Source organism: Orcinus orca, chromosome X, assembly GCF_937001465.1.
Source record: "Orcinus orca chromosome X, mOrcOrc1.1, whole genome shotgun sequence".
Lineage (NCBI taxonomy): Eukaryota > Metazoa > Chordata > Mammalia > Artiodactyla > Delphinidae > Orcinus > Orcinus orca.
In genome coordinates, this window is record NC_064580.1 from 36,379,799 (window position 1) to 36,407,508 (window position 27,710).

Here is a 27,710-nt window from a genome sequence, read left to right on the forward strand (position 1 = left end):
ACAGGGGAGGGGGCGCACGCCTGAGAGAAAAGAAGCCAGCCCGGAGCCACAGCCTGGAGGACAAGGGGAGCATAAAGGGAAAGCCAGCACTAATCCCTCAGCCAGCCTATGTGGGGCCTGACGGTTTACAAAAGCCTTTTCCCTGAATATTATCTCCTTTGCACCGGCCTCACCACCGGGCTGTGAGGGAGGTAGAGCAGATAGCGTTACCCCCACTGGCAGAGGAGAGAGATGGGGCCCAGAGGGGTTAAGAGAGGTCTGCACCAAGGTCTCAGAGCTAAGAGTGGTGGAGGAGGCCCCAGGCCTGGGGTTTCCTGCTCCCAAGTTCACTTTCCTGTTCAATAGCTCTGTGTGTGTGTGTCTGGGTGAATATCTGTGTGGAGGGGAAGGGGGATGGCCGGACGGGAATGAACAGTCCAGTTAGGGAAGTCCAGGAAGGAAGGACACAGCCTCACACCTCTTCCTCTACTCAGGTCTCACCCAACAGCCTCCGTCCGCTCTTTCCATAGCAGCCTGCGAGCTGGCCCCCAACCCACCTGCCCAGGGGTGAGCTGTCGGTGCCTGGCCATGCCTTCAGCAGTGGCTATTCCAGAGGTCTTGTATCTCTGGGAGGCCCCGCTCTGCTTGTCTGCTCAGCTCTCCTCTCTGCCTGTCATCCCCACCCCCAGCCTCGGCTGCAGGATGCCTCGCGTCCAACTGTGGTTTCCGGGCAATAAAACAACTATTAAAGTCTCAGGCACGGCTGGTGATTTGCATCATATCCTCTCGTGCATGGATTCAATATTTAATACACAATATTGAATACGGATATTAAAAATCAATAGCTGGGGATCCCTGGGGAGGCGGCACAGTGCGATCCTGCTTCGGGAACACAACCAGCTCCTCTAAAGAGGCAGGAACGGCAAGTTCCTGAGCCCAGAGCCAGGGGAAGTGAGGAGTAGTGGATGCCTCTCAGCTTCCTGATATGCTGAACTGTACCATTCCTAAGTCACGCTAAAGGGAGGCCAAAGGAATGATGTGCTCCCAGGCTCTACTAGCTGGGGAGTGGGATGGGGTAGGATTTATTTCCAAGCAAGCTACCAGGTGGATGGAGCCGTCCTTTTTGCTGCCATTTGCACTTCAGTTTGGTTCAGGTCTGCGTCCTGCAGGCAAGCACTCAACACTTCCCACCATAATGGCTCCTTCCCAGGGCCTCATGACATCCATCACCGATAGGCCCCATGGGGAGCTCTTGGCATAAGCTTTCAGGGAGATGGACTGGGAATCCCAATGGCTCAGAATATTCTTTGCACAGTAAAAGAACTGTGAATCAGGCTCGGAGTCACAGGGTCTTCTGAGGCACCACCAGCCTTCAAGACAGAAACCCTCGGCCATGTGACCTGCTGAAGGGCCTGGTGATGGCTGGCTGGTGACAGAGAAGGGGACGACGACGAGAAGGAGGCTGGGACACTGAAGTACTCCTGCTACAGAACAAGAATCCAGATTGTCTGTTAAACAGCCAGGAGAAGAGCGAGCTCCCGGGACGCACAATTATCTTTTCAGGCCTGAAGAGGAACACAAATTACTTTCTTCTTTATCAAAACACAGAAATACACTTTCCTCTACACAGAAACAAGGTTCTCGCGCACTGATAGCGAAGGGGTGAAGAAGAATAAACATCTTTGAAAGGATTCCTTTTTTTCTGCTACAGAAAGAGAAGAGAAACTAACAGTGGGAGACACACTTAGGTTATCTGATTGGAAGGGCCTGGAGGTTTATAGATGCCAAAGAACTAGGTGAACTTGACCTATTGAAGTGTTATCCCTGACGCTAACTTATAATATTAGTTTTATAGATTCCCTTTTTTTTTTTTTTTTACCATAGCTTAAATCAATATGGATCGAGTTGGAAATCTTGCTCTGGTTATAAATAGAAAGCACACCTCAGGAAAACCCCAAAGTGGCAATTTGGGTAAAAGTTAGAAGGGAAGGAAAGAGGTGTTAGAAAATGACAGTTAATGAGCCAGTGGCCTTGCCCCTTTGTTCCCTAACAGTTGTCAGAGAAACCATCAAAGGGAGGGAACAGGGGGCCCTTCTCAGAACTGTCACAGGAAAAGCTGATGCTCTCTGGCTGCTATAGATCCCCTCGGTGGTGGCTCACAGACCGAGCCCCCTGGGAGTTTGCCTGCCTGTATTTATGCGTTTCCGGGCTGGGGGTGCAGTCACTTTTACAACAACGGGCCCCGGGCCTGTGAAACCCACTAGCAAAAGTTCTTTTCAGAGGAAGACCTTCTAGGGCGAATGTTGGATATAGAGCAACTGCCCCAGCATCGTCAGCAACGTCCTCCTGAGTCCTTCGGCGCTACCAAACTCCCTGGCTCCTTCCCACCTTGGCCGTCGGGCCAGGCTCTGGGCCTCCTTCAGACCCATGCAGACCTGACAGTTTGCAGACCCCACAGTTTGCACCTAGCAGGGTCACGTGACTAGGGTATGAGACAGCTGGCCAAGGGAGAAGGGAGGCTCAGCTGGGGGGACCCAAGGGCCCAGGAGGGCCTCCTGGCACAAGCTCAGAGCTGATTTGCTTTGGAGGAGGTAGGCAGCCCCGGTGGGCCTCCCCACCACCCCGCCCTTCTGAACGTTTTCCCGGAACCAACCAAAACTGCTGGTGGAGTTGTTCCTGAAGCCTCTCCGGGACTCTCACTACCTCCTGGTTCAAGACAGCGAGGACGATGGCTTTCTGCCCGTAGGATCCCCTGGATACCATTTGCATCCACCAAAACAAGGGGCTTGAGATCCCGGCGCGAAGCCTCGCAGTTCGGATAAGACTCTACCTCCCCTCCCGTGCCCCACACAAACACACCTCCGAACTGCTGGGGTGTACACCGAGCTTGAGGCCAGGGTCAGCGGAGGGACGGTCCCCACCACCAACAAGTTGCCGGCGGAGATAACAGCTGTGGGAGGGGGAGGGGAGCCGCAAGCAGCCACGACTGAACGGTTACGATCTAGAAAATTCAACAAGAGGCCGCCGCGGTGGCGGCGGCGGCTCCAATTAGCTGAGCCAACTGGGAAGGCAGAGAGCGAGGCGGCGGCCCCGCCGATCGTGCCCGGGGCGAGCAGGCGGGCGGGAGCGCGGGGCCTCGGAGCTGCCCGGGCGGCCCTCGCCCGGCACCTCCCGCGGGCTCTCGGAGCGCGCCTGGTGTTTACACACTGTCCTTCCGACACGGGATCAAGTTTCAGGCCGCGCTGGAGGCGCCGGGGGCCGGCCACAGGCCCGGGAGAGGGGAAGAACTGGAGCGGGATCTAAGGCAGCGCTGCGCGGACAAGAAGGCTTGGCGCGCGTGGGCACAGCTAGTGCAGCGGTTCCCCCGGCGGTGGGGCGAGGGGAAGTCCATCGGGCAGGGTGGGCAGGGGCAGGTGGGCCTGCGAAGAGCTATCCGGAGGGAGAAGCATCTCCGAGTCGCAAGAGTGGTGTGCTTTGCTCACTCTGGCCGGAGAACTAACCCCCGGCGAGGGGAAGGAGTGCCCAGAAGCCGGGCGCAAAGACTGCTCTGAGCGCCCCTTGCGAGCTCTTCACTCCTTCCCCCCAGTTCCTTTGATACACTACCGGATTCAGACCATTGTTGGGGAGGAGGGGGGGGAATGTCTGTGGGCTAGAAGAGGAATGCGCTATTGGAGACCTCGAGCTTCCCCGCGCGCCCGGGCCCCGGGGCTGCCGAGGCCTCGGGCCGAGTGCCGGAGAGCTCGCCGCCCCGCGCCTCCTCTGAGCTGGCAGCGCGCGGGTGCCCCACGCTGTCAGGCGGCGGCGGCTGAGCTTCCAGCAGCACAGGCACACTGTAAACAGCTGCGTGCGCCCCCCCTCCCCCCGCCCAGGCTGGGAACCTCACCCAAACACCCTGTCGCCTTCTCTCCGGCTCCCGGCAGAGGCTGGGGGGGAAGGGGGGAGGCGCCGAGGGCGAGGCTTTTGTAGCCGAGCCCGGAGAAGGAGGGCCCCCACGCCACCCCCAGGCCACCGGGGCCCGGGAGCGAGCGTTCTGAACCTGCAGGGGTGCGGGGTGCTGCGGGGAGGGGAAGGAGTCAGCGCCTGCCCCCTCCCCACTGAATGTCTGCTTTGTTCCGGAAAACAAGGGAAGCATTAGGCTGCTGCCCCCGGGGAAACACAAAACTTCTTTTTGAATCTCGGGAAGGGCGGTTGACTGCGCTACGGGGCTCCTGAGACAGACCGAGGAGGGGAAAAGCTGAGAGGGCGGGTGGAGACAGGGAGACTCCGGAGGGAGGACGACGGACGGGGGGGTGGGGGTGGTCAGCCGCTCAGGGTGACCGGGCGGGAGACCCGGGAACCCGACTCGGCGCGAAGGTGCCGCGCGAGTTCCAGCGAGCAGCCGGCCCGGCCAAGTGGCGCCGGCCCAGCCGGCGGCCGTGCCAGCTTCCTGCCCTGCCCAGGACCGCGGAGCAGTCGGGGACGCCGCCGCAGGCTGGCCCAGAATCGCAGAAGGACAGCGGGGATGGGGGGCGCAAAGCTACAAGTAAACCCTGACTAGAACTTTCTGCACCACAGTTTCCCCCCACCCCGAGTGGGCCCGGACCCCGGGCCTGTGGGGCGTCGGCTCTGGGCTTTCAATCTTGGAGGAGGAAGGGGGCAAAGGCCCAGGGAGCTCCCCCGCGCGGGAGCTGGGGGACAGTCTGAGGTGTCTTTGGTCCCATTTGATGACCGCTAATCCGATCGGCTCCCAGGCCCGCTGTGCCGTTGCGAGAGGGCGGGTCACTTCTGCCCTGGCCGGTGCGTGCGGGCGAGGGAACGGAGCGAAAGCAGACCTGGAGCTCTCGCTCTCCAGCTCCCTGTCCTCCCCCGACCGCCACCCCTCACTTCGCCCTTCCCGCACCTGAGGAAGGGGAGGACACCCAGGCTCTGCCCCACCCTCCGCGGGGCGCTCCCCTCCGCCTCGGAAGCTCAGAACAAGAGCGAGGGTTTTCCCCCTTTCCCCTGGGCTCGCTGGGTTTCCAACTTCCTCTAAACCTCCCTCCTCGTTCCGAAAAGCCCCGAGGAGGGGAGCGGAGAGGAAGCACGCAGCTAGTGTGCGAAATGAAGACCATGTGTGGGGACGGCGGCATCAGAGTGCAGCCGCCGCGGGGTGGGGGGTGGCGAAGGCCCCCGCGCGGCCGGAGGCTCGGGGCGGCAGCAGCCAGCGCCTCTGCTCGGCGTTGGGGACGCGGAGCCGCAGCGAGGAACAGCGAAGAGGCTGGGCCGGCCTCGTGGCGGGCAGCAGGGAGGGGGGTGCGGGGGCGGCCGCGCCGTGGGGGGCGGGGGGCGGGGACGCAGCCCAGGCTTCCTGGGCCGCAGCTGCGACCGAGGGCGCAAGAGCAGATCGTGCTCGGCGGCGGCGGCGGCGGCGGCGGCGGCGGCGGCGGCGGCGACGGCGGCGGCTCGGGCCCGCCGCGCTCGCAGCTGAGAATCAACAAAGGGAGGCGGCGGGCAAGCGGGGGAGGGGCGCCGCCGAGCGTTCGCTGGCTGCTGTGGAATAATAAAAAATAATTAATAATGATAATAAGAGAAAAATCCCCGGGCTTTCATGGCTCTGGGTTTCCGTGTGGCTGCAGCGGGAAGCGCGCTGTCCTTGAGGCGGCCTCTCTCGCCTGGTCTGCCCGCCCCTCCCCCTCCCCTCCCCTCGCCCCCTCCCCTCCCCGGGAACCGGGAAGAGAAAGGTCTGCAGCTGACAAATATTATCCATTCTCCCCATCGATCGCGGAGTGTACAGATGTGAGCGCTTGATGTGCCCGCGGAGCGGCGGATCCTCCCTGCTCGCTCGCTCTCGCCCTGGCTCTGCTCGCCGCCCCCCTCCTCCCCCTTTGTTCTCCTCCCCTTTCCCTCTCTTTAAATAGATTTCAGGGCGCTGCCTGTTGGAGAGCAGCTGGCGATCTCTCCCGAGAGAGGGAGCGAGCGCAGCCCGAGGTGCCCTGTCACCAGCCTCCCCTCCCCCACCTTGCCTTCCCAGCGCGGTCCCACCCCCCCACCCTTCTCCAGTTTCCAAAACAGAAAACACTGGGAACACCCACGTCCACTGCACAGCGAGTCTCTCGGAGCCTTTGGACCCCTCGCGTTGTCCCCGTGCTGTTCCCCGTGTCGGTGTCTGTGTGCGGGGGAGGGAGGGGGCGCACGGAGGGGACCCAGAGACGTGCCGGAAGGGCCGAGGGTCGGGATCTTTCCCCGGCAGCAGGAGGGACGCAGCCCCGGTCACGCTGAGAGGGGACAGTTTACCGATTAGGGAAAGTCGGCGGAGGCGGCCCTTTTATTCCTCTTTTGCAGATGGCAGATTAAGCCAGCAGCGTCCGGCCTCAAAAGGGCCGGCCGCTTGGCTAAGGGTTAACCCGTCGGCCGGTAATCGCGGACACACACGCGCGCGCGCGCGCGCGCACGGCGCGCCCTCCCTGCCCGCCCGAGCGCCCGCCACAGCCCGCAGTGCGCCCGAAGCTAGGGGTGGGGAGAGACTCGGGGGGAGGGGCGGAGCGGGCTTAACCAGGCCGCTCGACTGAGCCGAGGCCACCTCGCCGTCTGTCACTTAAATGATTGTCCTCCGCTCCGCTCGGTGCGGTCAGTACGGGCTGTTAACAGGCAGTTGCAATCAGTTTCCGAAAGGTCAGCCAAGGTCCTCCGGCTCTCGCAGACGGAAGGCATTACGAAACCGCTTTTGTATCTGCAGGCACTTTAGAAAAGGAGGCGAGGAGGGGCGCACTGCAGCGCCGCGGTGCTGCGAGCCCCGGGAGAGGGGCGGGAGCCGTGGGGCGGGGTAGCTGCCCCCCGCCGCCTGCGGCCTGGACCCGGCAGCGGGGAAACCGCACGGCGAGTGACCCAGGCCCTCCCGGTTTCGATGGGGAAGCAGGAAGGAAGGGGGGGGCAGGCGGGGAAGGAGGAATGGGAGGAAGTGGGAGAGGCGTCCTGGCTCCCCTCCTCGCCCGGCCTTCGGCCCACACCAGGACCCAGACCGGGGCGGGCGGCCTTGGGTGCCGCAAGATCCAGCTCGGACTCTCAGGGCCTCCTGTCTCTGGGAAGTGGGGCGGGGGAGGAGTTGGGGGGAAAAAGAGAGACCCTCGCAGAGCAAGCGAGTCCCCGCGCGGTGTCTGAAGACGCTGCTGCTGCAGCCGCTAGAAGTCGTCCATCAGCAACCAGTCCAACCTGCCAGTGATAATGTGCGATCAACACCAAATCACCCCCGCCAGGCGCGATCCATCATCGCTGCGCGCCGCGGGCCCGCGTGGAGCTGACTCGGGGCTGGGGGCTGGGGGCTGGGGAGCAGGAGGCTGTCGCCCAGCGCACTGGGATTCTCGGCGCACCTAGCTGCCCCTTCGGGAGGCCTGCATCCCGGCGTTCATAACTCTCCAAGTTCCCCAGACGCAAAGCGCAGACCCGGTGGCTCCGCGTTCCCGGCACAGGTCACTTAAGAGCCCTCACGCCCTACTATCCAGGTCACACCCTACAAAGCCGTCCCTTCCTCGGAGCTGCCCTGCCCGTCCCCTGCCTCTCCTTCGAGAAAGACTGGCTGGCGGGAAATTAATATTTAATATCGTGAAATTGATTAAAGGGCTGGAAGCCGGCGATGGGGTGGGGGGAAGGGTAGGGGCGTAATTAAAGATCTGAGAGTTGTGGCCGCTCCTCGTCTGCTCCAGCCGCACGCGGCCTTTGTGAGGCTGAGGCGGAGCCGCGCCGCGCTGAGCCCGGCGATCCCGGGGCGGTGGCCCGTGCTGCCCAGGATCCGGCCGGCGCCCGAGGGTGGAAGGCAGGGGCCGCACTGCGGGGGCAGGCTGTCCTGGAGGCCTGTTAACCTTAGCACACCTGGGGTTGCGCGGACAGCCGCGCTTCCCTTGCCTGCCTGTATCATGGGCTCATCTCGGCTGCAGGAGCCTGAGGGTCGGGTGCTGCAGCTTTTCCCGGCTAGTTTGGCGCAGAAGCGCCTTCCCCGCCCGGGGTGGGGGGCCAGGAGGGTGCATCTCCCCTCCTATTCCAAGGTCCCCAGCGCTGCCTCACACTTCGGGACCCGCTCGGAAGCCGCCGCCCCAACCCTTGCCTGGGGCCTTCCGAGCCTCCCACGCAGCCCTTCGGGAGCAAGGAGTCAGGTCCATCCAGTTCTGTAACTGGGGGATCCTGAGGCCGAGGCTGCCCGGAGCTGCCGCCGGTTCCCTCTCGTCCAGGCCCCACCCCGGGCCGCTCACACCCGGGGCAGCTTAACTCGTTCAGCTGCACTGCAGATGGGGCCTGCCGCTCGAGGCGGCGGTCTCCAGGGAGCCGTTACCGAACCAGTTCGGCCGGCGCCTGTCGTACCGTTTATGGTTACTGCGCCTCCCGAGAGGGGCACGGGGCCGGACAAGGCTGGAGGTGGGTGCCCCCGGGCCACCCGACCTGGCGCTACTAGAGGAATTCGGTGGGTGCAAGGTCTGCGGTAACCCGTTGGCGCGGGCTACGGTTTAGAAATCAGATGGTTGGCTAGGTGGCAGGCTGGCTCCTGCAGGCCTGGCTTCAAAGGGCCGCTTTGAACTTTTTCTTGTACACGATTTATTTTTTTTGGTGAAGCGGTCTGTCTGAAAAGTATCAAGTGTGCAGAGGGGAGAAAACACAAACACAACAAGCAGGGTCCTTGGCCCTAATCAGTTGTGGGGGGGGCAGGAGGGCCCACCAGGCTCCAGGCCCGCTAGAAGGAAGGTCAGGACCAGGGAGGATTAGGCCCAGTCTCGGGTTTATTGCTGTACTTGAACAAAGCACCGGGGGCTGCCTAAACTGGGGCAAGAGAGAGGTAATTAATAGAGGGGCTGCAGAAGTAAAGAAAGGCTGGTGTGGCTGCCGCCTGGGTGGGTGAAGGAAGTGTTCTCCATGAGAATAACCAGCCGGTGCAAACATTATGCAGAACGACTTTATTTCACCAAAACAAAACAAAAAAGTTCACATTCAGCCTCTCATGCTGAGCTGATAAGCAACTTGCAAACTTTGGATGGAATCTGGAACCAGTGGGAGGTGTCAGCCTGCAGTTTACAAAGGGCAATGGGAAGCCTTTCCGGGTACTTCTCCGTTCCTACCATTGTGATTCAACCTGCTTCAGCTACTCCCTCGGGTGGCCCTTCTGACCTCCCCACCTGAGCCCAAGGTGAGATCACTCAGAATGGGCAGTATTCAGCAATGCCATTTCTGGTAAACTGGACCTCAGGCTCTGGAGTGTCCTAGGAAGAAGGCAGCCTACACAGTGCAGCGCGCATACCGTATGTGCAAATGTCAGTGCAAATGTGACGGGCGGCTCGCATTCCGTAGCCTTTACTGGATTATATTCTGGATTTCCCAACCGGATGTACCCCGTTTTCCAAGACATTCCTGATTTCAAGAGCTCTGGGCCCTGTATCTTAATCGGGCAGGATTCTCGACCTGCGGTCATGGGTATTGTGTAATTGTGCGTATTGTGTCCCACGCCTTAGCGGCCGAGCTGCCGGGATGGGAGGAAATGGCTTGGGGGTGAGGCCCGCACCCAGTGGTACCCACTGGTCCTCTGTCCACTGTGTCTAGTCTGACAGCCATCCTCCTCGCAGTCCTCATCTCAGCCAGGGCCTGTCCCTACCTCCCCCTATCAGGAATCTAGGGGAGCTGGGTGATAAAACATCCCTTTAGGAACCATCCAGGTAGGACGCAGGGCAGGAAGCTTGTCTGGGGAAGGGGCAGGACTGGGTCCTCAGGGGTCCCCGTAGGCAGGCCAAGCAGGAGCGACCTCCCCGCTGGGGGCCCGGGCCAGGCGCGCCGGCTCCTGGGGGACTGCGCCCGCCTCTCCCCCGGGCGCGGGCTGCACGCCGGCCGCCATCTTAGCCCGGGCGGCGCGGGCGGCGCTGCCCCCGGCGGTGGGACCGCAGAGCCGCAGGCCGGACCGAGGCGGCCGCGCGGGCGTTCCCGGGGAGCCGCGCCCGCTCCCTCCGGAGGCCCCTCCGCGCAGCGGGTCAAGGCTGACCCCTGGCCCGGGGCGGCCGCTCCTGGTTAAAGCGCGGCCTGTAGTCGCCTCTGGCCGCCACGCCAGAGCGGATTTTAATCCGGAGAAACGACCTCCGGTTGCCGGACTCCTGAATGGTCCACGCGTTATCACCTCTCCCGCGCCCAGCGGCCCGGCCGCGCATCTCGCAACTTGGGCTGCTGTCATCCCGGGGGGCGAGGCCTGCAGCACAGTCCCCGCCGTTCGAGGGGTCTCTAAGCCGCTTTCGGGGCAAGAGAGGATTTGAAAGTTACCTCTCTTTAAGGGATCTTGATTGGAGAAGACTGGCACTCGTCCTCTTTTTGACAGGCGTTTATGGAGAGCTTGCTAAGGGCAAGGCACTGGCTTAGTCCCTAGGGGAATCCAAAAGTACAAAAGTGAATTTTGTAAAAACGCACCCCTGGCCCTCAAGTAATTTACTATCTAGGTGGGAAGGCAGACTTGTAACTGACTCACTAAACACAAATAAAAGGCAACGTGAAATGAATGTAAACAAAAGGGCCTGAATCCCGCAGTAAATGGTCTGGGGAAGGGCCAATTAATTATTTTTAAAATAACCTTTACTTCTAAAAATGTAGAATCAGTTCTGGGAGGGGAAGGGAGGATAAAAATATGCTAACACTGAATAGTTCCAGGGTCCCAGGGAATAACAGTTATCACTTCTGAAAGGTTGATGTTTAGGGAAAATGGTGAAAGTTTATTTAAACGAAGCAAAATACCAAGATTCAGAAACTGAGGATTCATTTCTCAGCTCCTGACATAAGCTGAGCTGTAGAGATGCAATTTTCCATCCAAACACAATACCACCACCTCCTACCTCCCCCGCTTTGAAATCGGTAAAACTCCCACCACACTTCATAAAAAAGAAAGCGTTTTAGAAAATAAAACTAAATGGAAGATTAGAAACTTCTAAAAAAGGTTTCGGACTTAAAGAAAATGGGAATGAAAAAAGAAACACACAAAACAAAAAAGATCAGCCTGTTTGCAGATGGTCTCCGAGATGTGAACGCAGAAAACCGTCCCAAGATGATTTGTACAGAGGTTGGAGAGTGTGGGAAAATTAGTCATAGGTCAAAGAAAATTAAGCAAATAAAAAATGAGGCAATTATTAACTCCAGGGAAAAAAAAATCGTACAAGAAAGGAAATGCAATCACTGAAGCTCATCTGCCTCATCGATAAACAATCTATGTGTGGTCACAAAGTAAACACTGGATATGAATTTAATAAGAAAGTATGATATAGTTCTATTGTGAGAGTGGGGGAGGGGAAGTATGAGGCAGAGAACTAAAATCCTCCTCTATCGTACCAGGAGGTCAACAGATGATATTATTGTTATGGATTATTTCAGAGAAGGCCACATCTACATGTTACTTAGAAATATGATGGCATCTACCAGAAGAAACCAGCAGAACAAGAGAGGGAGGTGCTCCCAGGGGACTGCTTTTTTGTTCCAAGCCTTTACATATTATTTGGCTTCATAAACTTCGGGTAAATACTCCTTCATGAAAAATACAAATTAATTTGTTTTAATTAAAAACGCACACTGATTTAGAAGAATCAAACTCTGCGAACTCTCAGCCACAATGATGTAACTAATGTTCTTTGAAAGTATCTTCCTTCCGCATACCCAGCTCCAATTACCCAAAGTGTAGAAAGAAACAGGGAGGGAGGCGAATGGATTTGGAGCTCCTGGCCTGTACATTCCTAGTTATAAAGGAAGAGCAAATTTGCTGTTCTCGGGAGAGATGTCATCTCTGGCTTTACTGTGAAAATACCTTCCCCAATATTAATGCAATTCCACACACCCATACTGTCCACTATAGAAATGAACAAGAGTAAGCTTTACAGGGCTAATTTAGAAGGCTTCCAAAGGCTTCCCCTAGGAGCCTACTGCCGACACCAGAAAAATCCCTCTTTGGAGTTAACTTTGACTAGGAATTGCCCTCTGGACTATCCTCCACTTTTAAATGCAAATTGGCTTCGTCCATTACACGTTAGTGTGAATTTCAGTTCACAGGTGACCTGTTAGGATGTCCAACTCTATTGCACCACCTGTTAGGGTCTTACACTCAAATGCCTACACCCACTACACAAAGGCCTGCAGTTAACAACATCCCTGAAAGGCTTCACATTCAAAAACAAAGAAAACACCCCCCCCCAAATCCCACCTTGCTGGCTAAACAGGACACATAGGTAGAGCGACACCCCTGTCTTTTTTTAAAAAAACTCCAAATAAAGCCTAGGAGAGATCTAGTCATTCAGTAATTTATGAACACTGGACCCTGCAGATGAGAGGGGACAAAACAAAGAGCGAGTAACGGGCCTACTGCTCCAACCTGCTGGGTCAACACTGGCTTGATCTGCAGCCTGAGGCTGGCCCGCTCTGCTCCCAAGATGCCCTTTTGACCCCCCGTCCTGCCCTGTGTCACCATGTCTTTTCTTCTTGATCAGAGAGAAAATCTGTTTCTCCTCTGTCCTGAGAGCAGAACTGCCACTAGCCTACTTGGTGACTTTGGGAGCACTGGAGAAAGGTGCCTCTGGGCCTGAATTCCAGTCCTCACTCCCCGTCTTGGCTGGGAACCTTAGTGCAGTGCACAAACTACACAACCTGACGTGGTGACCCTGCTTGAGAAGCCAGCTTATTTCGGGGGCTACCCTGGAGGTTGCTCAGTTCTGACCCGCGAGGTTCCTGCTGCATCTGGGTTTCTTTGGTTTCCAGCACAGCAGACCTGGTTTTCAGCCCTACAGACCCTAATCACCTGAAGAGAGGCTGGGGTGAACCAGCTGCATCCTGGGAAGTTGCGGTGAGGTCGGGAAAGGGGCAGGTAGGTCCCAGTTCACCCAGGAGTTCTCCACTAACTCTGGGACTTCGATGTTCATAGAGATCTTTTAAAAACATGAACATCCTGCCCTAAAGCCTTGCTGAAAATGAAATCTTCATGAGCAAAGAGGAAAGCAGGCCAGAGGGTGCACATGTCTTTTGGAATTTCAAAAACGGGAAAATGATTAGATTTCAGATTTAGGGAAGGTGTGTCACATTAAGGGAGCCAGAGAAAATCATAACTGCCAATTCCGAAGCAAAGCAAAGTCGTGTTTTTCCACTACGTTGCTATCTCTGTCTCCTAGTCAAGCCACAATGAAATAGATCAAATAGCAGATCAAAGGCAGAGGCAAATACAATTATGTTGCCTGTGAAACCCCTAGCATGAAATTAGAAGTCAAACTCTCCATTCAGGGGTTAGAGACAAGGATAATGGGAACCCGAGGCCCTAGAGATGTACCCAGCTCTTTGCAGTCACAACACTACCCGTGCTGGATACTTAAAACCACACCTGGGGGTAGGGGATGAACAGTAAGTATTAGAGTAATTTATTATTAGAGTAATGTATTATTTTTTCCACACTTTAGCAAATGCACTGACTACATTTCCAGCTCTGTACCACAGAAAGATATCTGTATGTTGAAAAAAAAAAAAAAAGGTGATTTGCAAGCAAATCGTGAACCTAGTGTTGCCTGAAGCGATGAAGGGTTACCACAGATCCCCCCAAGATGGCGGCTGAAGGATGGTGGTGGCCAGATTCCCAGTCCTGTCCTTTACCTGCTTTCCCTTTCAACACTGAAGGGCCTAAAACCCAGCTGATTCCACGAACCAATTCTTCCTCAGTTCTTCCCACACTTCACAAGCTCACGGAGAGAGCTGTCCTTTGATATCGTCTATTTTTCATAAAACCCATATTTGCTTTACGGCTCTATTTCTTTTACCCTGGCCTAATTTTAGCTCTCTGTCTCCCCCTCACCCCCCATATAATTTATACAGCCTCTTGAGGGTACACGCTCCTATTATAACATAGACTATTCTGTTTAGAGCCAGTGCTAATTAGGCTTAGCTCTCAAGAGTGCCTGGCATGGCTTTCTTTTTTTTTTTCTTCTCAGTGGCCATAAGTTCTTTGACACTCCTCCCAGTGAGCAGTAAGGTCTATGTCCCTTCCCCTTGAATCTGAGTGGGCCTTTGCCTCATCGTAGGCAGCAGAATACAGTAGAAACGACACCACATGACTTCTGAGGGCGGGTTGGAAGAGGTGATGCTGGCATGCTTGTTTTTGGAGCCCTGAGCCGCTGCTAGGTAACTTCAAGTCTTACTACCCTTAAGCCACCATACTATGAGGAAGCCCAAGCCACACAGAGCCCTGTGCTTGTGCTGCAGAACACAGCTGAGGTCTCAGCCGGCGGCTGGAAAGGTGGGTGAGGCAGCGTCCAGATGATTCCAGCTCCCAGAATTGCCACCAAATTCTGGACCCACTGAGTCCCCAAGCAGAATTCAATTGCTTCTGCACTAGCTCCCTTGCAGCTGACGAGCTCTGACCCTCACTTGCCACAGTCAGTAGGGGAGGTCAGTTTTATAACATGTTGTGAAGTCCATAGAAGAAGGCGAGCAGATTAAGAACAGAAGTGTGGAGAACAGGACATATTTCATCACAACCCAAATCCTCCACCTTGGATGACACAATGCCTTGTTCTTTATGGAATCCCTGGAGGACAGACGGTGACCTGTCTCCTTCTCAAATCTGATCTCGCATTTCCCCTAAAGGATCTGGTTGAAAGGACCCCATTTGTTGTTCCCTCCTGACCTACGCTGGCTGTACAAGGGAGCCAGTTCACAGGGCAGGAGAGAGGGACGGAACATTTCCACCGGGCTAGCTTTGCTTTCCCATCTTTCCTCCTCCCTCCCCTCCCCACGTTTTCCTTGCCTCTTCTTGAAGGTTCTCATGTTGGGGAGGGGGTGGGATGGAATACAGAAGAGAGATCAGCTTACTTCATTTTCTTCCCAATTCCTCCACAAACCCCACATCTTCTCATTCCCTGGCACCCAACTACCCCATTTGTGTCAGAGTCCAGACAAATACGTTTGCATTCATGATACTCAGAGTCACATTTGCTTGGCCACACCCACAGAATCACCCAGCAGCACCCCTGGCCTCTCCCTCCCCCTTCCCCCTCTTTCTCCTCCCCTGAGGCAGGTACTCACAGGCCCCTGCTGCCCAGGCAGCCCACCGACCCTAACTTACAGCCTGCCCTCCTGGGGAAATGCTGAGCTCAGGGGAGACCTGGGGAGGGGCTGCAAGACATCTGGAATGTGGAAGACTGCGGAGGGGAAGATGGAGGGGCCAGGTCCTAATCCCCCATCCCCCAACACACACACCCAATAAGCACAGTACCCAGGGAGCAGGAGAAAAGAACAAGTCGCCTGCAATGTGGAGAAAAATAGGCCGAATTTTGCGTGGGGTGGGGAGGTGAGAGGTGAGGAGCTACTGAACAGGCCAAATGGGCCAAGCCGCAAAGAGAAGTAGGCAATGCCCGCCCCCGCCCCCCGTCCTGCCAAATGCCAAGGGGTGAACTCGTCAAAGATAAAATACAGCCATGAAACAGGAGCAGAGGTCAATCCCAAGGGACGACTCTACCCCAGACCACAGGAAGCCAGCACCAACTGGGATTCTATGCCAGCCACTCATCGCAGGTGGCCTGGCCCTCAGGGCACAAGCAGGGCTCAGCCACAAGAAGCCCTGCAGAGGAGCACCCAACCCAAGGGCCTGGGACCTACCCCTTCCCCAGAGCCTGAGTCCAAAGGCTGACACGGCTCCCCGAGCTCACAGCTGTGGGGCTGCCTGCCTGCCAGACAGTGGGGTCCTGCAGTTCCAATTCACAGGGCTACCGCAGCACACATTTTAGAAACAATTCTCTCTGCTGACCCAAATCCCAGGCCAGTGAGATCTGTGCCCAGCTAGGACCTTTCTTCCTATGCTTCAAACAATATCAGCCCCAACCCTTCCTCAGTCCTTCAAGAACAAGGGTACAACATTTATTAAAACCTTATTATTATTATTATTATTGATGAAAACCTTATTATTGCTTCACATGCAATTACTTCACCAAATCTTTCCCCAATCTGGTGATGTGGGCATTCTCGTGCCCATTTCACAGATAAGGAAACTGAGGCTCAAAAAGGTTATATAACCGCTGGGGGCAGAGCTCCCATCTTAAGCCCAGATGTGTCTTGCTCCAGAGCTTTCCACCACACCTGTGATCTCCCAAACATTTTGATCACGTGTTTTGTGCCAACCTGTGCCAGGCTTGCAAAGATAAATAAGACAGTTTCTGCCTTGGGGAGTTTGAAGTCTAGTGGGGGAGACAGAAACACTGCAATACAGTAGGATAGGGGCTCTGAATGCAGGGTGGTCCAAGTACCTGGAGCCCTTCTGAATATCTTGATCTGATCGTCATCACCCTTTCACTTCACTTCTACTTTCTTAGCCACCGACCCCCCCCCCCCCCCGGTTTCTTCTCACAAGGCCGCTCTTATCCTTCCTTAAGCACTAGCTGCTGGCTTCTCTTCTATGCCTGTTTCTTTTCTCCTATCAACGGAGTCTGTACTCACACACCTGGCAGGGATCCTGGCACCCTACTTGCCTGGAAAGGCTGCCTTGGTTGGGTAGATGTCCTTGGCTTCTGGGGCCCCTCTGGGAGGAGCGAGACCCTGTCTGCAACCCCAGGCTTCCTCAGGTGAGACATGGGCACAGGGGCCTGGACACTGGTAGGCCCTAGCAAGGCTTTTATTGAAGCCTGTTAAAGGGCTTTGGGCTTCCTCTGATGAAAGGCGCTTAAGTGCATCTGGTTTTGATTACAGGGGAGGAGAAAGCCAGGCGGTCTCTCGGGGGTTGGACCAGTCATCTGGCTCTGCCTTCCTCCGGGCAGAGCAGGCTGCTGGTGAGGCCAGGTGTGGGGGGCAGAGCAGGAAGCAGAGCTGGTACAAACCCCTCTAACTCTCCGAGGCTTCTGACCCCAGCCCCTGGCTCTGCCAGGCGGGACTCCCAGAAACAGCATGGTGGCTCAGAGATGTCAGGCTCCTTTGATAACATCAAGTTTAGAGTGGCTGCTGGCCACCCCTGACCAACAGCTCTTCACTGATTTCCACCCCCTCGTCTCCAAAATAGCCTCGTAAGAACCCCTGACCCTCCAACAACCTTGCCGGCTGCTCCCTCAGACGAAGTTAAAATAGGCTTCTGCCTCAAGGGTTTCCGCAAGTGACGAAAACTAAGGAAATGCAGACTTTTAAAAGTTAAAAAAAAAAAACTTAATGTTTTATTTCTCCTTTTCAACTAGCCGGGTATCATTCCCCATAAAACAGACATCGTTAAGGATTCCACTTCACTGTAGCTGACAACTACGCTGAATTAAAGGAAGCGATTAGTATTATTTTAAAATAAGGTGGCTGTCCTGGACCATCACCAGGCAGTCCCAAAGCCACTCTCTGCCCCGCACCTGTCCCTGCGCGGGCCTCCACGTGGGCGCAAAAAGCTCTTGGGGGATCGGATGGGTTAAACACAGTATGCGGTTCTAGAAACGAAAATGCATTTTCTTATTCCCGCCCTGATTTAATTCTGCTGCGTGTTATTATTGTCAAGTCTTTTCGCACCACCGTTTCTAAAAAGAAAACCCGTGGGTCTGCGCGGCCCTTCGCCGCCTGCTCGGCTTTTATTGTGCACGCAGCCTGGTCTGTCTGCGTGGATCCAGCACGTCGTGACCGCCTCGCAGGCGCGCACGGACACCCTCGGATTGGCATTTCGATAAGCTGGGCGCATTGTCTCAGTGGCGACACACACACACTCACGCACACACATAATAAAGGGCTTACAGACCCTGGCCAACCCTCCTCGCAACCCATAATTAGAGATGACCTTTGCGAAAGGCAATTAAAATATGGTAATGATCGATGCGCTCGCCCCTTTTCAAATAAGAAAATACACAGGTGTTGGCTTCGGGAGGCTCCACCTGGCCCGGCCAGGAGGCCTCCTCCAGCTTATGAATGAACTCTTTCTCCCGGGAAGCTTTGACTCCCCGCTACCTACGCGAGCGCTGGCTCCCCTCCTCCCCTCCCCTCCCCTCCCCCACCAGTGCTCAGGCAGCTTGGAGCTCGCAGGCGGCGGCAGGGCTTTGTCATCGGAACGCACACACAGACACGCACACGCGCGCACCCGGCCACCACGGGACCGCGGCAGCCGCTGCGCCGTGTGCTTCTTCGTTGCGCTCCCCTCCCCGCCCCCTCTTTTTAAGAGCTGCTCCAAATCCTTTCTTCCGTCTTTTATGTGTGCGGTCCTTTTAATCGAGGAGCTCGGGAAGCATTTTAGAGGGGGCTCCCGCGGGGCGCAAGACCGCAGGACTCAGGACGCGCGCGGAGAGGACGCGTGGGCAGCTGGGCTTTGTTCTGCCCCTTGCCGGCGTCCCGAGGGCGGAAAAGCCTCTGCCGCGCTGGGGCCCACCGGTGAATCGGCGGGCTAAGCACTTAGCACTTCCCCACCCCCACCAAAATTGGAACGTGAAATCCCCTCCGGAGTTCACTCCGGACTTGGTCCGGGTGGGGCATATCGCATTGGGGAGGGTCTCCTGGTCCACAAGTGGCTCTCCCCATATAGACAAATGTGCAGTGTCATTATGGTGGTTCCTGTTGCTCGAGGCCCCGGGGGTGCTCCCGCGGCGCGCGCGCACCCCACGTCTACACGGCCGGGAGAGCGAGAGGGGGGCCCAGGGGCTGAGACTCGCCGGGACGCTGCCTGGAGGAGACGCCGTGTCGGGCTCTCCCGCACCTCCCGGCTGCCTTCCGGGACCGCGAGCACAGAGCCAGGGCGGCCTCTCGCCTTTCATTACCGGGCCTACGAAAGCAGCAGCCCAGGCAAATATGTAGCTATTAAAATTAATCGCCCTGCGTTGTCAGCTGAACATAATGCAAATTATTTATGGGCTGTCTGCGCAATATTTATCATCGTGCAGGCTCCGGGCGCTTCGTGCCTCCCGGCCTCCCCCGCCCGCTCAGGCCCGCGCAGGGCGAAGCTGCGCGCAGGCTGCGGCGGCCAGAGGGCTCTGGGCACCCAAATGGGGTTCCGAGGGCGAGGCCGCGCACCAGGCTGCCTTCCAGGCCAAGAGACTGACTTTGGTTTCTGACACTCATTCCACATTTGTTGAAGGCCTACTACGTGCAAAATCAAGAGGTCTGCAAAATTAGGGGGGAGTGAAAAAAAATTGGAGAAACTGGAACAAAGAGACAAGCTAGGGCCGGAGGGGCGATGCAGGCGGTCTTCTCGGCTGCCCAAGTGAATTTTCTGAGACCCAGGTCTGTCCTGCAACTCGGGAAACCCACGTTTGCCGAAGCTGGATTCGCACTCAGGGAAACCGAGAGCATCGGAGGTGCCCGACAGATTCGAGTACAACGCTGTCGACTGGAACAGGAATTTGGTGTCCTTCGAGCCTCAAAACTTGTTTGCAGATCGCAGATAACACATTAACTGCTAATTGTCGAAATCGGCCAACCATTTAGTTTATCACTGCTGGGGGCCCCTTGGTATTCGCTGCACTTTTTATATGTAAAAACAGCCTTGGTACCTCCTAAACTGCTTTTGTGTGGCTTTTGTTTCTCTTTCAAATACGGTGTTTTAAAAAACAGCAGCAACACGCCACCCCACCCCCTCTCCAACCAAGCCTTCTCGTTTCAAAAAAAAAAAGAAAGAGAAAAAAAAAAAAACCCAGGAGAAGAAATAATCTATAGGACAATCCCCCCCTACCGGTCGGCGCTGGCGTTAGGGCTTTTTACGCAGATCTAGTCGCCCTGGCCTGCAGAGGTAAACAGGCTTTCTGCACCGTTGCTAATTGAATCACGAGGGGAAGAACGGCGGCTGCGGGCGGGGGAGGCCTAGGGATCCGGGCCGGGTGCCAGGGAAGGGAGGGCGCAGCACGAGGGGCGTTGGGGTGGTGGCGAGTAGACCCTGCCCGGAGGCCTCGGGGCCTGGCCGGGGAGAGAAAGGTCGGTGGGCGGTCCAGCCAGAGGCCCCCGCTTGCAGTCTGCGAGGCTGAGCGAATGCGCAGCCTAGGCCTCTATCCCCAGCGCGCCTGGGCGCCACCTGGGGCCGGTCACGCTGCGTGAGTCCATCTGCGGGGAAGGAGGTCACCTGGCGCCCCCTCCCACACACAGTTTTAGCAGTTCTGGGCCTTCAGGGCGCAGAGGCAGGCCTAGGTCTTTCTTACGTTCATTTTAAGCAAATGATTGCCCTTCGTCACTGTCCCCACCCTAAACGCCAGTCACCTCGCCCAAAACTGATCGCGCCCGAGTCAGGGCCTCCTTCCGGGGTTCTGGGGGGTAGTGTGGCTATCTATAGCATCTGCTCTCCAGACTAAGAGAGGATACGGGAGCCACAGAGCTACTTAGAATTTACATTCTTCATCCAGTTTTCTTCTCCTTAAAATGTGATTTGACCCAATTTAGAGGTCTTTTTTCTTTCCATTTAACCCCACTTTTGACAGGGATTTTTCTTAGAGCATTCCAAAGATTCTCCCATTACCTCAGAAACTTAATTTGAAGTGATGTAAATGAAAAGGATGTTCAAAATCTTAAACAGCTTTTGGATTCCCTTTGTACATTCCTGCATGGATTTGAGGAAGAGCTGGTTTTTACTTTGTTTTTTAATCAGCAAATCACTGTGTTTTCTAGAGTAAGAGACACTGAACATTAGTCACAGTGATGTGCAGGGGGGTCAGGCCCCGTTTACAAAGTGCTTGAAGACTTTGGTTCTCAGAATCCCACCTGAGAGGGACAGGATGAGTGTTACTGTTCCCATTTACAGATAAGGAGACAGACTCCCCCCTGCCAAGTTTCAGGAATCTAGTCTTCCTCATTGAACTGCGGCCAGAAGCCTTCTGAAACCTGCCAGCTCCTGCCTGCATCTACCCTCCTCCAGGTCAATGTCATATAGCAAATGCTGCATCCTTTTCTGAGATGTGTCTACTGAGACCCCAGCCCCCCTCTGGGTTGAAGCAACCCCGACGGCTCACATTTTAGGCATCTCTTTCCACAGCCTGCAAACCGCACGGGATAGTCTCTTACAACCGTCTGTTTACTCACTTCCCTCCGCCGGGTCAATTCCGATTCCAGGCCCGGGAGGACAATTTTAAAGTGTTTCTGCAGACAGACCCTCTGGCCGCGCCGGAAGTGTTTTATGGACCTGTGAGCCGAGTTAATCCCAGGAGGGGCGGCAGGATTAGTCCCTGGTGTGGGTGGGGGATTCCTGTATTAAACTTTAATCCCCATGGGAGAAGAGATGGGGGACGGGTGGCTATGGCAATGTGTGCCCCCCCCATTAAACTCCCAGATTTGGGCCGAGGCGGATGGAAACTGAGGTATGTGGATACCCCAAAGCCTCGATCCTCGGCGAGGCGGGGTGCAAGGGGGGAGGGCGCCCCGCACAGACGCACCCTGGGAGACCAGTGAGGACATCGAGGGCGAGTGGAGAGCGCAGTAGTGTGCTTTTTCCCCCCCAGGTTTTATCCTTCCCTCCCTGGCAAGGAGGAGAGCCGCAACCCGGAGAGGGAGCCGGAAAGCAGCACTTAATCACCGGCGTCTCGCTGCTCGTCACGCGAAGATGGCAGCGGCTCCCCTGTGTTTCAAGGTTCCGGGAAAGGCGTGTGTTCTGCCTTAGGCGCGCTGGCTGCCGCGCTCCCTCCCTCGGCTCGGCAGCCGGCCGGGGTCTCGGAGCCTCTCTCAACGCCCGCAAGTGCGGGTAGGCCAGCCTGCCGCCTGGCCAGCCTGTCCCTCCTCGGGCCCGGCGGTGGCTAGGGTAGCGGGGGCCCGTGGGTCTTCGCGGTCTAAAAGTAAAGGCTCGAGGATGTGAGATGGGGAGCTGATCGCCCAGCCGCCTCCGATCACAACAGCCCCCGCCCCAAGACACACAGAGCCGCACTCTGGCCCGGGCACGCTGGGCGTCAAGCTGCGGCCAATACAAGACATGCAGGGTAGACTCCCAGTAGCGGTGGCCCGAGACCCGGCCGGCCTTTGCGGAGAGGGTATTTGTCGCCACCGCCACCCACGCGTAGGCCCCACTGTGTAGCCTTCCCCTTTGACTCCCCGGGCCATCATGAAACACAGAGCGCACAGGTCCCCCCCAGCCGCCGCCACTTCCGGGGAAGTTGGGGATCCCCAGGCCTGGCTGCACGTCCCAGGGGTGCCAGCATGTGCACGGACCCTGGGGAGGACCAGGGCAGCGCGGTCCCTCCACACCCGGATTCTTCCCCGGTGCAGCACACAACCGCCACGGGCTTCCGAAGCGCCGGAGAGGGGAGGAGGAAGGGAAGGCGGAGGCCCGGGAGGCGGGCTGCGCGCTTGAGACGTGTGTGTGTGTGTGTGTGTGTGTGTGTGTGTGTGTGTGTGTGTGTGTACACGCGCAGGCGCGCGCGCCCGGAAAGGGGGACGAGTGTTTGGGGGAGGCAGGGTGAGTGTGAGCAACCCGGAACCAGCCGTCCCAATCGGGACTTGCCTAGCTGGCCTCTCCAGCCCCCGGCCGTGAGGCTGCGTGCCCAGGGCTGGCGGCTCAAGCGGAGGGGAGCCAGGAGGTGCGGAAGGCGTTGCCGGGCGTCCGGCCAGCTCCGCGAGAGGAGCCCGGCGGCGCGCCCGGAGCCCAGGGACCGGCGTGACCCAGCCGCCCCCGCAGGCGGTAGTTTAGCTCCGCCTCCCGGGACCACTGACTCTCGGCGATAAGGAGTTCCTCGGCAATCGGCTGTCCCCAGTGCCCAGTCACCTCCGGCGGACGTGACCGCCGGATGCTATGTGGCGAGGTGGGGCGAGGGGCCTTTGCACTGCCTTCCCTGGTCCCTTCTCCGCCGCGGAGCCACAGTAACGTGCAAAATAAGGGCCAAATGTCGGGCTTCCTCATCTCTTCCCATAACCCTTTGGAAGGTGGGGGGTCCAACACCCCCCCAAACAGCTCACCTTCACTACACAACACTGGGGAGGCAGCACAGCCCTACATTCCTCGGTCGGGGGGCGATCCTGGCCATAGCCCAAACTGTGCAACAAAGCCGCTTAACAGTTTTGGGCCTCGGTGTCCTTATCTGTAAAATGAGACCAGTAACGTGTCTAACTCACGGGGTTGTTTTCAGGATAAGAGTTAATACATAAAGTGCCTAGAACTCTGCCTGGCATACAGTGCTACAGTGTTTGTTGTTAGGGTTTGGTACCCTCTTACCAGGCTGAAGCAGGTGAAGGTGGGGTTTGCACAGGGTAGAAAGGGCACTGCTGCCCACAAAAGGCGGCAAAATGGGCTCCAACTGTCTCCACTAGATTTTCCCTTAAAGACCCTCGTGTGTGGTAGGGATGGAAGGGGGAACTTCGCTTTAATGGTGCTCATTTAGACTGGATTAATGGGAAGCTCCTGCTAGGGCTCAGGCACAATTACCCACCCTCTCCCTGAGGCCTTGGGCGAACAGCACTGGTTTAGAGGACGTCCGGTAGACTCTTCCAGGACACCCTTTCTGATGGCTCAAGGCCACCTCCTATAAATCAGTTCTTAGAGGCGCTGGGCAAAAGCCACATCCTCTGGGGATGCAAGTTAGCCAGATTTTAACACTGGTCCAGAGCTGGCAGGCGGCAGGCCCTAGTCCCCGGGCTGCTGGTGAGTCTCATTTTAGAGACTCACAAACGCACCACTATTTACGTACATAGAACGGGTCAGATTTCTAATTTCAAAAAGCTTCCCATTTCCTTTGAAATGGGGTCTCCTGCGCGATGGGGCGGAGTTGGGGCAAAGAAGCGCCCCGAGGAGGCCTCGGCGCCACTCACTCCCCGCCTGGCCTCTCCCAGGTCACTCATAATTCATTAGGTGGGACAGCCTTTTCCTTTTCAAAGACAACGCAAATGGCCTTTCCCTTACGTGGCTGCCGGCGTTCGCCTAATCACTGAAATGTGCTGGCGGTGCGCTCTCGCTCTCGCAGTTGATCCTTATCGGAACTGTGCGTGCCAGGCGGCCAGCCCCGCGAAAGACAAAGACGCGGGTGCCTCCGGGTTTGCTCCCGAAGCCTCAGGGTCACCTCCGGGGCTTCCCCTTCACAGCCTCTGGCTCCCAAGCCGCTGCCGGCCAGCCTCCGGAACAAACCCGCAGCCTTAAGTCAGAATTCCAGTTCTCGAGCGCCACCCGGAGCGTTCACTTTTCCCCTCCTCCGAGGCCGCGTGGTGCGCGAGTGAGAGTCCGAGGGCGGCGGGAGCAGACGTTTGGGGCCGGGGGCCGGGGGCGGGGACTCCCCGGCACCCAGCAGCACGAACGCAGGTTAAAGAAAAAGGCAAGAGAAAAACGTGGGCTTATAAAAGCCAAAGCCCAGGACCATCTAGTCTGAAGTACAAACAACCTCAGGAGGGAGTTTGCAAGGAGCAAGCAACCCCCATATAGAAACTACAACTAAACGAAATCCCCGTTTAGAGTTATAGTAAGAGTCCTCGAAGGTGGAGTGCAAAGGGGACCGCGGTTTCTTAGGACACACACGGGCTGTGCTAAGATACATCATGCTCAGCCCGGCACCTCCTGCACACACGTTTAACAGCAGGCAGAGAGCGGAGTTTCATCTACAGACCAACTAGTTCTCACAGTATTTATAACTGACTCAACGTTTACTTGATTTTTTTAAAAAAAGATTTATCTTGCTTGAAAGATACATTAACAACCTGTATTTAGATGAGCTAAGTTCTCTCAGCTGTCTGCCCATGTCTGTCTGGTCTCTCTAAGAATCCACGTTTTCTAGCCCGGGAAGGGGTAGGCTCCTCCTTCGGCGGTTTCCTGGCTTGGCGCCCATCCTCCCCAAGCACCGGGAACGGAGACGGCCGCATTAATACTCGCGGGCAGCCTGTTCTGACCTATACTGTCATTTTTTCCATCGGTCAGAATCGGGCGGGGGGGGGGGAGGTGTTCTCCTCCGAGGGGCTCTGCACGGATCATTGGGTTTTCCCCGGCGAACTTAACACGGAGGCAAAAGGGGCAGATGGAAACCAGGCCTCGGCTGGCCGGGCGCGCGTAAGCGCCGCACTCGGCAGCTCGACGCAAAGCCAGGGCTGGATTTTCGCAGCCTGGGCCCGGCGGCCTCCCCGCGCCGGCGCGATCCTCTCTCCCTCGGGCTGAGCAAACGTGCTCTTCAAATTCCGCCCTGGAGACAGCAGCTGTGCGGCGCGGCGGGGTGGGGGGGAATAACCCGCAACTTTTCCAACAGAAAGTGTATGCGCACAGGAGAGGTGAAGGCCCACCCGATTCTGTGCACGTACCGACACAGCATCTAATCAGTGTCACTGCCAGGAATACGCTTCCGCGGCGGGCGACACCCCAGCCCCCGCCAACCTTCAGGAGGGAGGGGGGGATGCAAATGGCGTCTCGCGTCGTCCCAGACTCTGCACAGCTCCCGCTGCCGAGACTCCGAGCAGACGTCGCAGCGGCAAGCGTCGCCACTCTGGGGACGCGAACAAGCTGGCGGCCCGCGCCTCTCTCCTGCTACCTGGTCGCGGGAAAACGAACTAGCACCGCTCCCCGGGCCGAGGCCATTCCCCCGCCCCCACCGCCGGAAGAGCTGCCCTTCCCCGATGGGAGGGGGGCGGGAAACTTTGCGAGACGACTGTTCCGCGCCTTTCTCGCGTGGCGTCGGAGAGGAACTTGGGTGGGTTTCCCGTCCGAGGCCTGACCACACCCTCCCACTTTTCTAGGCCTCGGACCTGAACCTCGTGGACTACGGAGCGGAGGGGGACACTTCGGGCCACTCGGAGGGCGGCACCGAAGTCAGGCGTCCCCAAGGGCTCTGGCGGACGGCCAAGTTTGTGTTCTTTCCATCCCACGCCGGAGTAGCGCTCGCTACTTTGGGGAAACTTCAGACTCCTCAACCCCGGCCACGAGGCCACCCCTGTCTTTAAGGTAGGGCCAATGGTCTCTCTACAGCACCCTCTCCCGCTCTGCGGCCCCCGCACCGCTCCCACAGCCCCGGGGAGTCCCCACAGATGGCCCGCGCCTTCCCTCGCCCGCTCTTCCGGGGGAGGGGGAGGCGCGTGGGTCGTGTGCACCACGACTCCGGCCCGCAGCCTCCGCGGAGCCACCTCCGCAACCTGCCCCGCCCGGAGTCGCCCTGCGGGATGCAGCCTTCCCCGCGCGTAATGGGGCACCCCTGGGACGCAGGCAAGGATGGCGGTTCCGGTCGTTCCGGGATTTGCGTGCAAGAAGACAACAAGGCCGGCGACTACAGGAGCGGCGCCTCCATTCTCGGGGTTGAGACGCCCGCGCAGTCTCCGCGTCGGTCCCGCTATCGCCACTCTTGCCTGGGGGGCCCGCTTCCGTACCCCGTGCCACCCCCCAGCAATCCCTCGTCCCGCCCTTGCGGCACCACGCGGAGCTCCGAGCACGCTGTCTCCCACCCCAGCCCCTCCATAACTCGCGCACCTCCCTCGCCCCGGGATCGGGGCACTACTCGCTCTCAGCGCCCGGAGTACGCCGGTTCCACCCTCGGCTGCGAAAGCCGCCGCCCCGTGCCACCCCCGCCCGGCCCGGCCCTTGTCCCAGCCCTTAGTCCCAGCCCGGCTCCCCCGCCAGCTGCGCCGCCACCGCCGCACGTGACCCGCCCCCGTCGCGGCTTCCGCCTATCTGCCTGTTCCGGAGCACAAACAATTTCTGCTCTGACGCGGGGTCTCTCGGGCCCCGGCGTCCTCTCCTCCTTGCCTCCCCCCCTTCCGGGTACGAGAACTCAAAACAACTCGCTGACCTTCGGGCCGACCAGCTCCAGCTTCCACCGACTCCGGCATTCTGTTCAAACCCGGCAGCGGCGGCTTCTAAGATTTCACTCCGCGCTGGGCTGGGGGGAGGGGGTGATTCCTCCGGGAGGGGGTGTCTCAGATCGAAAGAGCCACTTCACGCTCATTCCTCTCCTCCCAAGTGAGTTTTTAGACTGTCCAGAGGCCCTGGGGAAAGCCGCGCGCAAAGAAAGCCACCCCCCCACTCCCACCCCAACACGCGGGCGCGCGCGGGCGCGCGCGCGCGCGCACACACACACACACACACACACACACACACGCACACACACACACGCCGCCTTGACTGGTGCCTGACCTGATTGCCAGGGTCACGGCCCAGCGGCGGAGGGCCTGGACAGCCTCTGAAATACCACGGAGCGGTGGAGTGCGGCACGGATCAGAGCTGGGGTGGGGTGGAGGGATTGCGCTAAATAGTCATAGTAGCTCCCACTTCTGCGCTGTGCCGAGTACTTTACAAGCCCTTGAACTTTACGGATCAGGAAACTGAGGCGTAGAGAAAGGTCAGTTAATTGACTCTATCAGTCACCCAGCAAGCTAAATGACTTAGTAGGAGTAGGAATTTGAACCCAGGTGTCCCGGAGTCCGGGGTGGTTAAACATTATGCTAGTACTCACATTGGAATCAAAAGTACAGACCTATCTGCAGAACTTAGTGTTCACTTGAGGGCTACATATTTTCCACGTTGCGTTGTGACTGGTACCCAGTAGGCCTTAATAAATAATGGTGAAATGAATGGGTGTCTGAATAAATGATTGACAGAATCACTGATGGCAAGTGATTTTAGAGAAAACAGCCCCAACCACTGCTCCTTCTAAGAGGACTGTTTTACCTTAATAAAATCTCTAGCTGTTTTGTGACTGTTTGCAGATAACAGGAAACTCTTATTCAAAAATATATTAACCTCCCACCCCTCCCCCCAGCCAATCAGCCTGGCAGCGTTTGAACTTGCTGGGGCACATACCCAAAGCAGCTTTTACTTGATCTCAGCCATTTTCCCTACCCTGTTCCTTCTCCGTAGGCTTCTGCTCAGGGTCAGACAGCCTGGAGCTGCATTTGAAGTGATTCTGAACATATCCCAGGAAAAGAGTATATACCCA

At 57.4% G+C, this 27,710-nt stretch overlaps 2 protein-coding genes across 3 annotated transcripts in view; one reads left to right on the forward strand and one right to left on the reverse strand.

Moving 5' to 3' along the window:
- Positions 1 to 8,859: 8,859 nt before the first annotated feature.
- Positions 8,860 to 26,693, reverse strand: LOC117197258 (transcription initiation factor TFIID subunit 4-like). 2 transcript variants are annotated; one of them, XM_049704872.1, is made up of 2 exons: positions 26,565 to 26,693; positions 8,860 to 10,320 (listed from the first exon to the last, which is right to left on the reverse strand). In XM_049704872.1, the coding sequence occupies exon 2, from the start codon at positions 10,133 to 10,135 to the stop codon at positions 9,680 to 9,682; it is 456 nt and encodes a 151-aa protein (XP_049560829.1). In that variant the 5' UTR covers positions 10,136 to 10,320; positions 26,565 to 26,693; the 3' UTR covers positions 8,860 to 9,679. The 2 variants fall into 2 exon arrangements, with proteins under 2 accessions (XP_049560829.1, XP_033264450.2); XM_033408559.2 differs by lacking the exon at positions 26,565 to 26,693 and adding an exon at positions 25,090 to 26,047.
- The window catches only part of LOC105748610 (uncharacterized), an 82,370-nt gene continuing 79,847 nt past the window's right edge, over positions 25,188 to 27,710 (forward strand). The window contains exons 1-3 of the mRNA XM_049704956.1: positions 25,188 to 25,475; positions 25,522 to 25,628; positions 25,791 to 26,734. Coding sequence (XP_049560913.1) covers positions 25,188 to 25,475; positions 25,522 to 25,628; positions 25,791 to 26,734 — 1,339 coding nt within the window. The remainder of the gene's footprint in view (positions 25,476 to 25,521; positions 25,629 to 25,790; positions 26,735 to 27,710) is intronic.